This window comes from Bombina bombina, chromosome 2, assembly GCF_027579735.1.
Source record: "Bombina bombina isolate aBomBom1 chromosome 2, aBomBom1.pri, whole genome shotgun sequence".
Classification (NCBI taxonomy): domain Eukaryota; kingdom Metazoa; phylum Chordata; class Amphibia; order Anura; family Bombinatoridae; genus Bombina; species Bombina bombina.
In genome coordinates, this window is record NC_069500.1 from 594,134,802 (window position 1) to 594,151,265 (window position 16,464).

A 16,464-nucleotide genomic window follows, 5' to 3' on the forward strand; every position below is an offset into this window, starting at 1 on the left:
AAGCAACAGCCCTCGTGGAATGAGCCGTAACCCACTTTGGAGGCTGCTGTCCAGCAGTCTCAAACAAAAACGTATGATACTCTTCAGCCAAAAAGAAGGAAGTAGCCGTAGCTTTCTGTCCCTTACTTTTTCCTGAGAAAATCACAAAGAAGAAGACTGACGAAAGTCCTTAGTCGCCTGTAAGTAAAACTTTAAAGCACGGACCATGTCTAAATTGTGCAAAAGTCGTTTTGAGAAGGATTAGGACACAAAGAAGAACAACAATGTCCTGATTAATGTTCCGATCAGAAATTACTTTAGGAAGAAATCCTAATTTAATATGTAAAACTACCTCATCTGAATGGAGAATAAGGTAAGGAGACTAACTCTGACACTCTCCGAATGTAAGAAATCTCAACAAGAAAACAAAGAATCTTTCTAAGATAACTTAATATCCAAGTTATGCATAGGCTCAAACAAAGCCCCTTGAAGAACTAAATTAAGACTACATGGAGGAGTAACTGGTTTGAACGCAGGCCTGATCAAGGAACTTCTGCCAGACGTTTGTGTAACAAAATAGATAAAGCCGAGATTTGACCCTTTAGGGCAGTGATTTTCAACCTTTTTTTTTGTCGTGGCACACATTTTTACATTAAAAAAAATCCTGCGGCACATCACCATCCCAAAATCACAAATTGTAGCCTTATACTACATACATTACATACATACCATACATAGTGATTTTCAACCTTTTTTTGCCGTGGCATACTTTTACATTAAAAAATCCTGCGGCACACCACCATCCCAAAATTTTACAAAATCACAAATTGTAGCCTTATACAGTATATACATATATATATATATATATATATATACACACATAGACAAACACACACACACACACACTGTACTGTGCTGTGCTGTCATGCCACCCCTCCTACAAACTATACATGACATATTGACTCATTCACAAACAATCATAATGATTGTCTGTGAATGAATGTCAATATGTCATGGTTGTAAATGATGCCTGATGAGCCCAGAATAAATCTTATACATGATTAAGAGCCTGTTTAGGCTTGAAACATTGTAATTTCTACTCAGGACCCTATATGAAATAAAGGTCTTTTAAAGAAATTGGAGGCTGGAATATTCTTTATACTTGGATTGACTGGGACCTGGCAAGTCCTTTATTCCGTGCCCCACTACAAGCAGAGAAGGTGTGCTGTTTTTCTAACCTTTTGGTGATCAAGATTGAGTCTGAGACCAGACAAGCATTGAAGATCGTTCTCAGTTCCAGGATGTTTATAGGAAGAACAGACTGAGTCCAAACTCCCTGAGCCTTTCGGGAACCCTAGACAGTTCCCCGCCCTAGAAGGCTAGCGTCTGTTGTCACAATCACCCAAGACTGTCTGCAAAAGCAGGATCTTTGGGAGAGATTATTCAGAGACAACCGCCGTTGAAGCGAGTCCCTCGTCTCCTGCTCCAGTTATTCGAGGAGACAAGTCCACATAATCTCCGTTCCATTGCCTGAGCATGCTTAACTGCCGAGGTCTGAGGTGGAACCGAGCTCTAATTTCCTGACATGTGTCAGAAAAATCTTTATAGATATGGAATCTATTATGGTTCCCAAGAAAGTCACCCTTTTATTTGGGACTAAGGAACTCTATTCCAAAATTTACCTTCATGAGTTCTCAGAAAAGAACACCAAGTCGGTATGGGATCTTACTTGTTGAAAAGATGGTGCCTGGACTAGAATATCGTCCAGATAAAATGCCACCCAAATGCCCTGTGGCCTTAGTGCCGCTAGTGGAGACCCCAGAACCTTTGTGAAGATTCTGGGAGCCGTGGCCAGACCCAAAGGAAGAGCCACGAACGGCAAGTGTTTGTCTAGAAAGGCAAACCTTATAAACTTGTGATGATCCCTGTGGATAGGAACATGTAGATATGCGTCCTGGAAATCCACGGTTGTCATAAATTGACCATCCTGGATCAGTGGAAGAATGGTACGAATAGTTTCCATCTTGAATGACGGAACCCTGAAAAATTTGCTAAGACTCTTGAGGTCTAAAAATTGGTCTGAAGGTTCCCTCCTTTTTTGGGAACCACAAAACCAAACTTGATTGAGGAGAACCTGCCCCCTTACGGGTCGGGTGCACGCCCCTCATGTTGTGTCAGCAGCAAGCCTCTTAAACTGATTTCCCCTATTCTAAGTCCGATAGGGTCTCCGTGCTTGGTAGGAGGAATAAAAGATTTTCCCTGGAACTCGAGAGAAGAGACACTCTTATTTCCTTTTCACTATACTGCATTAAAGGAGTATACTCATTAAAGGCCCTTCTCCTATTCCTGTGAGAGGGGTGTCTGTCAACCTGAGGTTGGTGTGACTTCTTTTTCCAGTGCGGCGATATACTCTCTATGGACAATGTAGACCCTCTATGCAGATGAAGGACCCTATGATTAATAGTTAGAGTCTTGAAGGAACTACTATTCTTTATGTTAAAAGACTCTAGACCCATCTATTGCCAGGGACCTGACGGAATTTCTAATTTTAAATGACACTAGCCAAGTGGATGACTTCACTCTGTGGGCCGCGTTAAAGGCGTATATCAGAGGGTCGTTTATAAAAATAGCGGCAGCCGAGAAAAAGCGTAAAGGGTGACACTTTAGCGCAGCTTACTATGAGTCTTCGCAAAACCTCTGAGGAGCATAAAGCGACTCCCACAGCGGTGCTGTCTAGGAGGCTAGCGGAATTCAAAACAGGGATAGTTCATCTAGAAACCAAGAGGTCAGCCGTGAGGCTCTTACGGCTTAAAGAAGTCTACTACCACAAAGGTAATAAAGCCGACAGGCTTCTTGCTAATAGGCTGCGCCAAAAAACTGCAGCAGCACGCATTCCCCTACTGAAGGTGGACGGACAATACATTTCAAAACCCACTGACATTAGCAATGCCTTCGCAGATTAATATGCTTCCCTCTATAATTTGAAACAAGGGGGCTCGACTCTACCCCCAACATCTGAAATTATTGATACATTCCTAACCACGCTGAATCTTCCTTCGGTTCCCCAAGATCACATTGACTCTCTGCAGGGCCCCATCCTGCCAACAGAAATTAAGACAGCCATCAAGTCCCTCAAAGCTTTCAAATCTCCGGGACCAGATGGTTTCTCGGACTTATTTTATAAGAAGTTTCAAACTCAGCTGATCCCTATTCTAGGGCGACTTTTTTCATTGGCAAGGACGCGGGGAACTTTCCCGGCGGAGTTTTTGCAGGCTACTATTATCACCCTCCCGAAGCAAGGGAAGGATTCGACACTTTGTGGAAGTTACAGACCAATCTCACTGTTGAATCTCGACGTCAAACTATGCAAAAATTCTAGCCTCGCGCCTCAACTCCTTACTACCTATGCTAGTTGACCCTGACCAGGAGGGCTTTGTCCTACGGCGTCAGGGCCCAGATAATACCAGAAGACTCTTAAACATCTATTTTGAGGCCCATAGATTGCATCTGCCCTGTGTCACCCTGTCGTTGGACGCTGAGAAAGCCTTCAACAGGGTGAACTGGGATTATATGTTCGCCGTTCTGCGACGATTCGGTTTTCCAGAGTTTTTTATCACGGCAATTGCGGCATTATATTCTAATCCGTCGGCAGTGGTTAAGGGCCTAGGATTCTGCTCCAAACCCTTCTTGATAACAAATGGTACGAGACAGGGGTGTCCTCTGTCCCCACTCATATTTGCCCTTATGATGGAACCCCTTGCTGAGGTTATCCGATCATGTCCCCAGATTAAAGGAGTTTCTATACATCATACGGAGCAGAGGACAGTCCTATTCGCAGACGATTTAACAGTACTCATTTCTGAGCCTCTCACATCTCTCCCCCACTTGTTCTCCCTGTTGGATAGATTTGCCCTGGTTAGTTATTATAAACTAAATGTGCTCAAAACTGAGGCTTACGTGATGAACATATCGGAAGAGTCTCTTAATATACTAAAAAGTACATACAAGTTCCTGTGGTCCACATCACATATCAAACATCTCGGGGTCTATTTATCCCATAATGTATCAGAGATGATCGACTTGAACTTTACCCCCCTATTATCGGATGTCGAGAAATCTACTGGCACTTGGAATGTTCCGTCACTATCGTGGCTGGGTCGGATAGCAGCTTTTAAAAAACAGAATTTATGTTTACCTGATAAATTTCTTTCTCCAACGGTGTGTCCGGTCCACGGCGTCATCCTTACTTGTGGGATATTCTCTTCCCCAACAGGAAATGGCAAAGAGCCCAGCAAAGCTGGTCACATGATCCCTCCTAGGCTCCGCCTACCCCAGTCATTCGACCGACGTTAAGGAGGAATATTTGCATAGGAGAAACCATATGGTACCGTGGTGACTGTAGTTAAAGAAAATAAATTATCAGACCTGATTAAAAAAACCAGGGCGGGCCGTGGACCGGACACACCGTTGGAGAAAGAAATTTATCAGGTAAACATAAATTCTGTTTTCTCCAACATAGGTGTGTCCGGTCCACGGTGTCATCCTTACTTGTGGGAACCAATACCAAAGCTTTAGGACACGGATGAAGGGAGGGAGCAAATCAGGTCACCTAAATGGAAGGCACCACGGCTTGCAAAACCTTTCTCCCAAAAATAGCCTCAGAAGAAGCAAAAGTATCAAACTTGTAAAATTTGGTAAAAGTGTGCAGTGAAGACCAAGTCGCTGCCCTACATATCTGATCAACAGAAGCCTCGTTCTTGAAGGCCCATGTGGAAGCCACAGCCCTAGTGGAGTGAGCTGTGATTCTTTCAGGAGGCTGCCGTCCGGCAGTCTCATAAGCCAATCGGATAATGCTTTTAATCCAGAAGGAGAGAGAGGTAGAAGTTGCTTTTTGACCTCTCCGTTTACCAGAATAAACAACAAACAAAAACAAAGTTTGTCTGAAATCCTTAGTAGCTGCTAAGTAAAATTTGAGAGCACGAACTACATCCAAGTTGTGCAACAAACGTTCCTTCTTTGAAACTGGATTAGGACACAAAGAAAGGTACAACTATCTCCTGGTTAATGTCTTTGTTAGAAACAACTTTTGGAAGAAAACCAGGTTTAGTACGCAAAACCACCTTATCTGCATGGAACTCCAGATAAGGAGAAGAACACTGCAGAGCAGATAATTCTGAAACTCTTCTAGCAGAAGAAATTGCAACCAAAAACAAACTTTCCAAGATAATAACTTAATATCAACGGAATGTAAGGGTTCAAACGGAACCCCCTGAAGAACTGAAAGAACTAGGTTGAGACTCCAAGTAGGAGTCAAAATTTTGTAAACAGGCTTGATTCTAACCAGAGCCTGAACAAAGGCTAGAACATCTGGCACAGCTGCCAGCTTTTTGTGAAGTAACACGGACAAGGCAGAAATCTGTCCCATCAAGGAACTTGCAGATAATCCTTTTTCCAATCCTTCTTGAAGGAAGGATAGACTCTTAGGAATCTTAACCTTGTCCCAAGGGAATCCTGCAGATTCACACCAACAGATATACCAAATTATGTGGTAATTTTTCTGGTTACAGGCTTTCAGGCCTGAACAAGAGTATTAATAACAGAATCTGAGAACCCTCGCTTTGATAAGATCAAGCGTTCAATCTCCAAGCAGTCAGCTGGAGTGGGTCGAACGGACCTAGAACAAGAAGGTCTCGTCTCAAAGGTAGCTTCCATGGTGGAGCCGATGACATATTCACCAGATCTGCATACCAAGTCCTGCGTGGCCACGCAGGAGCTATCAAAATCACCGACGCCCTCTCCTGATTGATCCTGGCTACCAGCCTGGGGATGAGAGGAAACGGCGGGAACACATAAGCTAGTTTGAAGGTCCAAGGTGCTACTAGTGCATCCACTAGAGCCGCCTTGGGATCCCTGGATCTGTACCCGTAGTAAGGAACTCTAAAGTTCTGACGAGAGGCCATCAGATCCATGTCTGGAATGCCCCACGGTTGAGTGACTTGGGCAAAGATTTCCGGATGGAGTTCCCACTCCCCCGGATGCAATGTCTGACGACTCAGAAAATCCGCTTCCCAATTTTCCACTCCTGGGATGTGGATAGCAGACAGGTGGCAGGAGTGAGACTCCGCCCATAGAATGATTTTGGTCACTTCTTCCATCGCTAGGGAACTCCTTGTTCCCCCCTGATGGTTGGTGTATGAACTTGGCCCTCGCTAGCTGAGGCCAAGCTTTGAGAGCATTGAATATCGCTCTCAGTTCCAGAATATTTATCGGTAGAAGAGAGTCTACCCGAGACCAAAGACCCTGAGCTTTCAGGGATCCCCAGACCGCGCCCCAGCCCATCAGACTGGCGTCGGTCGTGACAATGACCCACTCTGGTCTGCAGAAGGTCATCCCTTGTGACAGGTTGTCCAGGGACAGCCACCAACGGAATGAGTCTCTGGTCCTCTGATTTACTTGTATCTTCGGAGACAAGTCTGAATAGTCCCCATTCCACTGACTGAGCATGAACAGTTGTAATGGTCTTAGATGAATGCGCACAAAAGGAACTATGTCCAGTGCCGCTACCATCAAACCTATCACTTCCATGCCCTGCGCTATGGAAGGAAGAGGAACGGAATGAAGTATCCGACCAGAGTCTAGAAGTTTTGTTTTTCTGGCTTCTGTCAGAAAAAACCTTATTTCTAAGGAGTCTATTATAGTTCCCAAGAAGGGAACCCTCGTTGACGGAGATAGAGAACTCTTTTCCACGTTCACTTTCCATCCGTGAGATCTGAGAAAGGCCAGGACAATGTCCGTGTGAGCCTATACTTGAGGAAGGGACGACGCTCGAATCAGAATGTCGTCCAAGTAAGGTACTACAGCAATGCCCCTTGGTCTTAGCACCGCCAGAAGGGACCCTAGTACCTATGAGAAAAACCTAGGAGCAGTGGCTAATCCGAAAGAAAACGCCACGAACTGGAAATACTTGTCCAGGAATGCAAACCTTAGGAACCGATAACGTTCCTTGTGGATAGGAATATGTAGATACGCATCCTTGAAATCCACCTTGGTCATGAATTGACCTTCCTGGATGGAAGGAAGAAGTGTTCGAATGGTTTCCATCTTGAACGATGGAACCTAGAGAAACTTGTTCAAGATCTTGAGATCGAAGATTGGTCTGAACGTTCCCTCTTTTTTGGGAACTATGAACAGATTGGAGTAGAACCCCATCCCTTGTTCTCCTAATGGGACAGGATGAATCACTCCCATTTTTAGCAGGTCTTTTACCCAATGTAAGAATGCCTGTCTTCTTATGTGGTCTGAAGACAACTGAGACCTGTGGAACCTCCCCCTAGGAGGAAGCCCCTTGAACTCCAGAGAATAACCTTGGGAGACTATTTCTAACGCCCAAGGATCCAGAACATCTCTTGCCCCAGCCTGAGCGAAGAGAGAGAGTCTGCCCCCCCCCAGATCCGGTCCCGGATCGGGGGCCCGCATTTCATGCTGTCTTGGTAGCAGTGGCAGGTTTCCTGGCCTGCTTTCCTATGTTCCAGCCTTGCATAGGTCTCCAGGCTGGATTGGCTTGAGAAGTATTACCTTCCTGCTTAAACTTAGGTTTATTTTTGGTCTTGAAAAGACCTATCCCGAGGAAGGGCGTGGCCCTTGCCCCCAGTGATATCAGAGATAATCTCTTTCAAGTCAGGGCCAAAGAGTGTTTTCCCCTTGAAAGGAATGTCAAGCAATTTGTTCTTGGAAGACGCATCCGCTGTCCAAGATTTTAACCGAAGCGCTCTGCGCCACAATAGCAAAACCCAGAATTTTTTCGCCGTTAACCTAGCCAATTGCAAGGTGGCGTCTAGGGTGAAAGAATTAGCCAATTTAAGAGCACGAATTCTGTCCATAATCTCCTCATAAGAAGAAGAATTACTAATAATCGCCTTTCCTAGTTCATCAAACTAGAAACACGCGGCTGCAGTGACAGGGACAATGCGTGCAATTGGATGTAGAAGGGAACCTTGCTGAACAAACATCTTTAGCAGACCTTCTAATATTTTATCCATAGGATCTTGGAAAGCACAACTATCTTCTATGGGTATAGTGGCGCGCTTGTGTAGAGTAGAAACCGCCCCCCCGACCTTGGGGACTGTCTGCCATCAGTCCTTTCTGGGGTCGACTATAGGAAAACAATTTTATAAATATGGGGGAAGGTACTAAAGGTATACCGGGCCTGTCCCATTCTTTAGTAACAATGTACGCCACCCGCTTGGATATAGGAAAAGCTTCGGGGGGCCCCGGGGCCTCTAAGAACTTTTCTATTTTACATAGTGGTTCTGGAATGACCAGATAATCACAATCATCCAAATTGGATAACACCTCCTTAAGCAGAGCGCGGAGATGTTCCAACTTAAATTTAAAATTAATCACATCAGGTTCAGCTTGTTGAGAAATGTTTCCTGAATCTGAAATTTCTCCCTCAGACAAAACCTCCCTGGCCCCCTCAGACTGGTGTAGGGGCCCTTCAGAAACCATATCATCAGCGTTCTCATGCTCTACAGAATTTTCTAAAACAGAGCAGTCGCGCTTTCGCTGATAAGTGGGCATATTGGCTAAAATGTTTTTGATAGAATTATCCATTACAGCCGTTAAATGTTGCATAGTAAGGAGTATTGGCGCACTAGATGTACTAGGGGCCTCCTGTATGGGCAAGACTGGTGTAGACGAAGTAGGGGATGATGCAGTACCATGCTTACTCCCCTCACTTGAGGAATCATCTTGGGCATAATTTTTACTAAATTTTTTATGACATAAAATACATATAGTTAAATGAGAAGGAACCTTGATTTCCCCACATTCAGAACACAATCTATCTGGTAGTTCAGACATGTTAAACAGGCATAAACTTGATAACAAAGCACAAAAAACGTTTTAAAATAAAACCGTTACTGTCACTTTAAATTTTAAACTAAACACACTTTATTACTGCAATTGCGAAAAAGTATGAAGGAATTGTTCAAAATTCACCAAAATTTCACCATAGAGTCTTAAAGCCTTAAAAGTATTGCACACCAAATTTGGAAGCTTTAACCCTTAAAATAACGGAACCGGAGCCGTTTTTATATTTAACCCCTTTACAGTCCCTGGAATCTGCTTTGCTGAGACCCAACCAAGCCCAAGGGGAATACGATACCAAACGATGCCTTCAGAAAGACTTTTCTATGTATCAGAGCTCCACACACATGCAGCTGCATGCCATGCTGTCCTCAAAAACAAGTGCGCCATTACCGGCGCGAAAATGAGGCTCTGACTATGATTAGGGAAAGCCCCTAAAGAATAAGGTGTCAAAAACAGTGCCTGCCGATATAATCATATCAAAATACCCAGAATAAATGATTCCTCAAGGCTAAATATGTGTTAATAATGAATCGATTTAGCCCAGAAAAAGTCTACAGTCTTAATAAGCCCTTGTGAAGCCCTTATTTACTATCTTAATAAAAATGGCTTACCGGATCCCATAGGGAAAATGACAGCTTCCAGCATTACATCGTCTTGTTAGAATGTGTCATACCTCAAGCAGCAAGAGACTGCACACTGTTCCCCCAACTGAAGTTAATTGCTCTCAACAGTCCTGTGTGGAACAGCCATGGATTTTAGTTACGGTTGCTAAAATCATTTTCCTCATACAAACAGAATTCTTCATCTCTTTTCTGTTTCTGAGTAAATAGTACATACCAGCACTATTTGAAAATAACAAACTCTTGATTGAATAATGAAAAACTACAGTTAAACACTAAAAAACTCTAAGCCATCTCCGTGGAGATGTTGCCTGTACAACGGCAAAGAGAATGACTGGGGTAGGCGGAGCCTAGGAGGGATCATGTGACCAGCTTTGCTGGGCTCTTTGCCATTTCCTGTTGGGGAAGAGAATATCCCACAAGTAAGGATGACGCCGTGGACCGGACACACCTATGTTGGAGAAATGAGCCTTCTTCCAAAACTTACTTATTTGTTTCGCTCCTTACCCATCCCAATTCCTAGGTCCACAATTTATAAGTTCCAACAATTGTGCAATAAATTCATTTGGCGCAACAAGGTCCCGAGACTAGCTACCAACATCCTAAAACAGCCCTTGTTGGCTGGCGGGGCGGCGGCCCCCAATATCTTAAAATATCATGAGGCAGCCAGACTATCCCATGTGACCCAGTGGAACTCGGAGTCTGTGAGCCGGTGGGCTGAGATTGAACAGGCATCCCTTCCAGTGGGATATACCCTGAGAGATCTACCATGGATCCCTAAGCACTCTAGGCCACCTGCCCTTTTGACTAACCCTATAATAAAATCGAATTTGAGGTTCTGGGATAAAATACGCAACCTTCCGTCTGTAGCACCTCATCCTTCACCATCACACTCGTTACGAGGTTTGCTGTTGTCTTTACCAGATTCTCACCCTAATCTATGGCTTGCTTTAGGCTTAACCAGGATAACAGACCTCTATACAGGGGATAAAGTACTCACCTATCAAGGTTTCCTTCGAAAGTTTAGCCCACCTCCTCTCCTGCACTTTGAGTTTTGGAGACTACGTAGTCTCCTCATGTCGTGGGGCTTTGATAGGGGTCCTCTGAGAACCAAAACCATCTGGGAGATGAAATGGGATTCTCCGTCCTCTTCTACCAGGCTCCTATCTGTTTCATATCTTGTACTTCTGAATTCTCCGGTCTTTTACAAATCTCCCCCGGTACGACACTGGGAGTCTTCCTTAATGGTCTCACATGAACCTCACCAATGGCGAGATGCGGTCCAACTTACCAAAAAAGCTATACACTTTATCACAATATATGAGTTGTTTCTCAAGGTCTTGCTCCAATGGCATATGACTCTATTCGCCTTTTTAAAATCTCGCCCGTTAACTCACCTAAGTGTTGGAGAGGATGCGAAGATCTGGGAACCCTTCAACATCTCTGGTGGTCTTGCCCACAGATTCAGCCGCTTTGGCAGAAGGCAATCAAATTTTGCTCTTCAGGGGGCATTCATTTACCCATGTCACCAAGTGCATGTCTGCTTCATATTCTGCCCAGGCAGTTGACCCTGCCTCAAAAATTGTTTTGTATTTACTTATTCTTAGCAGTTAAATTGGCTGTGGCCCGCATGTGGCTACAGCGTACCTCACCTTCTTGGGAGCAAGTGACTGACATATTAAATTTTGTGAGGAAAATGGAGTCTTATGTCTCACACATCCATGGATCAGAAGACCTCCAAATCAAAATTTGGGCAAATAGCCCAGAGTAATTCTCGCTGTAAATATCACAGGGTACTCACAGACCCTGCACATTGTCCTACTCTAGTCCCTTCTGAATATTCTCACCCACTCCACCTCCTTCCCACCCTCCCTAGAATGAATCTAACTCCCCCTGCCTTCTCCCCTAAACCCCCTCCCATTTTTTTTTCCTTCTATCCCTCTTCCCCTAACTGATAGTTAGTCACAGTCATTATATGGTTTGATTAATATACCTGCTTTGCAACACAGTATGTTTATGCTTTGATGTTGGTAAGAACAGCCTTGCTTTGACTTTTATATTATGAAAATGCTGCCTTAACTAGATAATTAACATGTTTGCCTTTCCGAAGCATTTGACAGTTAGCTCCCACATCTGCAGAGATGGGGGCATAGTTGGCAACCCATAGGCAATTGCTTTCAGCATTCTTCTTTGTATTTATTATTATGTATGTCTGTTCTACATATTGTAATTTCCAACTAGTACCGTACTTTGTACGATCGATATTCATATGTATGCTTTTGATGCTCTTATGTTTACTCATTTATTGAAATAAAAATTAAAAAAAAAAAAGACTCTAGACCAACGTGGAGATTCCCATTTCCCTTGGTTATCTCCTTCCATCTAAGAGTAGGAGGAAAAAAAGGGGGAAAAACCCTATAGCCCTATCTGGTACAGGAATACTTCCACCATTAAGGGTCCATCATAATATTAGAATGACCGACTGGTGTCGGAGGCACCCAGAGGAGCTAAAACCTCCTCAAGGAGCTCTTGATCAAATAAAGGTATTTACCTCATCCGAGATTGCGATTTCCTTGTCTGGTGTTACCAAAATATCTTCCTCCTTAGTTACAGGGAAGAAATTCAAAATAACCATAACTGAGTCACACTATTCTGAGTGAATTAAACCTCATGCACATTTTAATCCAACAATGTATTAAAAACTGGAACACCTTAGAAGAAATTTGTTTGCACCTAGAAGAAGTATATTTAGAACAAGTCTATCCTTATCTTAAAGGCTTTTCAATAAATGAGAAATTGAAGTGGATTGGTAGAAACACCTTGAAATCAATGCCTAAAACAAGAGAGCTCTAGTAGGGTCTCTTGGACCACCTTGAATCATAAAGGATGAATTACACTAATAAACAGCTGGATTCTTTAACAAAATTATCACGTCTCTTTAAATTTTAACCTTTTTATTTCTGTGTGCAGAGGTAAGCTAAAATTAGCATGCAAACATTGTGGAATTTATCAGAAACGTTACTTCTTTGTTCACAGATATCCCCATGACATTAAAGAAGTAATGTCTTGTGCAGCAATTCCAGAAGGAAATTGTGAGGAACCGCAGGGAACTGCATGTATCAATCTGCCTCACATCTGGCAGATTAAATAAAGAAGCAATATCTTGAGCAGCAAATCCAGATGGAATTTGTGTGGAACCGCAGGGCACTGCATGTGTATTAGAAAATGTAATGTAAAGTTAATCTGACTCACATCTGGCAGAATAATTGAATAAAGACAACCTGTTGCTTATAAAAATTAACATATAGCAAGCGTTACTGTCTCTTTAAAATGTTAAAGAGTAACTTCTTTATTTTTCTGAGGACAGAAATGATTGATTAAATATGAGGAATTTTGGTACTGCTAAACTATCTACACCTCAGCTTAACCCAGCTGAGGTATCAGGCAGCCTCTCTACACAAACCCTTCCCTTGCAATAGCACTGTCTTAATCGCAAGATCTGAGACAAGCATTTCTCCATTTCTTCCGATAACGGAAGTGCTAGGAAGGAAGTGCCCCTGCAATGCACACATTCTAATCTTAATTCCTCCATTCCTTGCGATCGTCAGGCGTGTAAAGAGGAAGGAGAGTAAAACCTTGGCGCCATTTACAAGCTCCGCCCCTCGTGGGCATCTCACAAGCCATCTTCCTGTCGCCATTGATTAAGTAAAGGCACCGGGAGCAAAAGGATACATTTTTCAACTGCAAATAAAAACTGCTTAGTCTGTTATCACAGAAAATTCACACTGTGACCAACAGTATACCACTTAAAGGGACAGTTTACACCAGAATTGTTATTGTTTTAAAAGATAGATAATCCCTTTATTACCCATTCCCCAGTTTTGCATAACTAACCGTTATATTAATATACTTTTAACCTCTGTGATTATCTTGTATCTAAGCCTCTTCAAACTGCCCCTTTATTTCAGTTCTTTTGACAGACTTGCAGTTTAGCCAATCAGTGCCTGCTCCCAGATAACTTCACGTGCACGAGCACAGTGTTATCGATATGAAATACATGAACTAACACCCTCAAGTGGTGAAAAACTGATAAAATGCATTCTGAAAAGAGGTGGCCTTCAAGGTCTAAGAAATTAGCATATGAACCTCCTAGGTTAAGCTTTCAACTAAGAATACCAAGAGAACAAAGCAAAATTGGTGAGAAGTCAATTGGAAAATTGTTTAAAATTGCAAGCTCTATCTGAATCATGAAAGTTTATTTTGGCCTAGACTGTCCCTTTAAATATGTGATCTCCTGGTCGCCATTGCAATAGCGCTGTCTTAAACAGCTGGATATCTAATTCTAGTTACTGGGAGTAAGAGAACTGCTCAGTCCGGTATCTCTACCTGAAAGAGAAACACCTTAGAGCACTCACTCTGTCTGCAAAAACTCAATATAATCTAACGGTCGGTTCTATATTAGATGAGACCGCCAGGAGATGAAACACATGTCACCCAGTGCCTGAGTTTAAACTGCCATAAAGTCTCCTGATAGACTAGGAGAGTCTGAGTCCAAGTTCAATGAGATCTAAATTAATAAAGTGCCCAAACTTTTCCGAGTTCCTCTAGCCCCAGAAATAAAGTTAGCACTTACCTCATCTTCTGCCTGGCAGTTCCCAGGTTTAGGAGGTCCTCTCCCTCCCATGGCCCTGTAAATACCAAGAAAACCTGATTCAGGAATTTTGCTTAAGGACAGCATCAGAAAATGGGAGGCGCAGTGAGAATTATGTCCCACAAGTTCCCCTTGCTTTAAAGCCACCAAAGCTCTACTGAAGAGACTGACATGGACTACGGCTACACCCTAGAACAAAGCAGCACAATCTTGTACTACTTTAAAAATTATAAACTCTTGATTGAAGAATCTAATCTAACACCTCACTTTGCCTACGTTAGTGATAGGAAGTGGCAAAGAGAATGACTGGAGTGGGAGGGAAGGGAGGAGTTATTTAACAGCTCTGCTGTGGTGCTTTTTGCCTCCTCCTGCTGACCAGGAAGTGAATATCCCATTAGTAATTAAGAAGATCCGTGGACTCATCGTGTCTTGAAAAAGAAATATCCTTCAATGTTTCTTTAACCCCTTAATGCCGTTAGGATGTTCCATTGCCGTCCTAACCTTGCTGGGCTTTAGAGCCGTTAGGGCGGCATGGAACGTCCTAGCCGTTCTGCCATACTGAAGCAGCTACGGCTTCCTAACTGGAATCGCAGACAGAAGGGTGTGCCTAGCATCATAGGCACTCCCCCCAGAGATCCCATCATTGAAATCACACAATCGCATGTATTCAATTTTTTACTTATTTGTAACATAAGTACCGGCAGAAACAGGTTAAATGTGATTGTATAGTTTTCATATTTTGATATTCATAAAAAAGTGGCACTTACATTCCTTCAAAAGAAACTTCCTTTGTAAAATATTTACCATTTAGTGATGGTAAACATTGCGCTGTTCCTCTGCCCACATATCATACATTAGCTGATTGATGACAAATCTGGCTGCTTCCAAGCGTGTCCCCTTTGGCATCCAGCTCGTGGGGCACGCAACGATTGGATGAAGCCGTATTTGTCATTGATCAGCTAGATAAAGTATGAGTTGTGGGAGGAGGAATGGCACAAGGTTAACCATCACTAAAATGGTAATTATTTTACAAATGAAGAGTCTTTAAAACTCAACAAATGAATGTGCCCCTGTTTTTATGAATGATTCTATATACTGCGTTTGTGGAAATTGTCACTTCAGTCAGTGAGCATTAAACACCAAGGTACGCAGCATGCGTTTTCTGCTAGTTACAATTTAATACAGAGTTGACTCATTTTCATTTAATAATATAATACAACCATACCTTAACTGCCTGACGAAGAGTTTTTCCATAAGCACGTCTGTAATGAGTTTTTATTTCATTCAGGTCAGTTTCAGAACGAGAAACAAGGAGTCTGATTAAATCTTTGTGTCGTGTTCCAGACCCCTAGTACAATATAAAAAAAGGTAATATAAATAAAGTGATGTAATAAGTTATGTTGACAATATTCATCCATTACTAATATGTGGAATGTGGGTAATCCGATTTCACAAAACTTAGGACATATACAGATAAAGAAAGTAAAAAACATGACCCATGTGTAGCTTCCCATTACCTTTCTGAAAGGTTGCAGAGGACTGCTAACTCCCTGATCTACCCATCCAGCTCTGCACAACTTGACTGAACCAATTTAGCTCTTCCCCCATTTTGCCACAATTCTGACCCCTGAACTCCCTGATTAAGCCACCAAACTCCTCATCTTGGATAGTCTCTAGAAAATATTGGGAGCCATGAGCTTAAAGTTTGACAAAGACCCCACAAACTTTTGAATCATTGGGAACTCAGCATTATTAGATCAGGGCAATATACACAATGGAGTATATACCACTTTCAATGTGGGTATTATTCATTAAATAATTACAATTTTAATTGTACACACAGACACACACAATGCTACCTTCATTGCCAAGAAGAATTTTTCAGCAAAGTACGCAGGTCGACTTCCAGCACATTTTACTACAAAAAAAAAAAAAATTATATTACCATTCAGTTTGAAATCAGTTTAAAGAGATTTATCCATTATGTTTTACAGACCTACATATCTGTATATTTGCTTCCTACTGGGATTTGTGGTATTGTATGCAATATGATATCCATACAGACAAGAAAAAAAATGGTTTTAATAAGCATGATGAAAACAAAAAAGGCAAACTACTTTTATAGACACAGGCATACTTAGGCAATCAGGAAAAAATGGCCTTACAATGAGGGTCGAGCAGATAGAGGGCCTGCCAGTGCCCCACCTCATCCTGAAGCTGCACCTGGTGTGCTGATCCCATTTACAGTCACAACCACTTAAAATTACCTAGCACATAGATGAAAATCTGATCTGCATTAGCAATTGTGACTGCGTGAGCAAGCGGTAGCAATCAGATTAAACT

At 42.6% G+C, this 16,464-nt stretch overlaps 1 protein-coding gene across 1 annotated transcript in view; it reads right to left on the minus strand.

Moving 5' to 3' along the window:
- Positions 1 to 16,464, minus strand: part of LOC128649300 (annexin A1) — a 106,668-nt gene that overhangs the window by 14,104 nt on the left and 76,100 nt on the right. The window contains exons 11-12 of the mRNA XM_053702499.1: positions 15,981 to 16,039; positions 15,347 to 15,469 (exon numbers count right to left, since the gene is read on the minus strand). Coding sequence (XP_053558474.1) covers positions 15,347 to 15,469; positions 15,981 to 16,039 — 182 coding nt within the window. The remainder of the gene's footprint in view (positions 1 to 15,346; positions 15,470 to 15,980; positions 16,040 to 16,464) is intronic.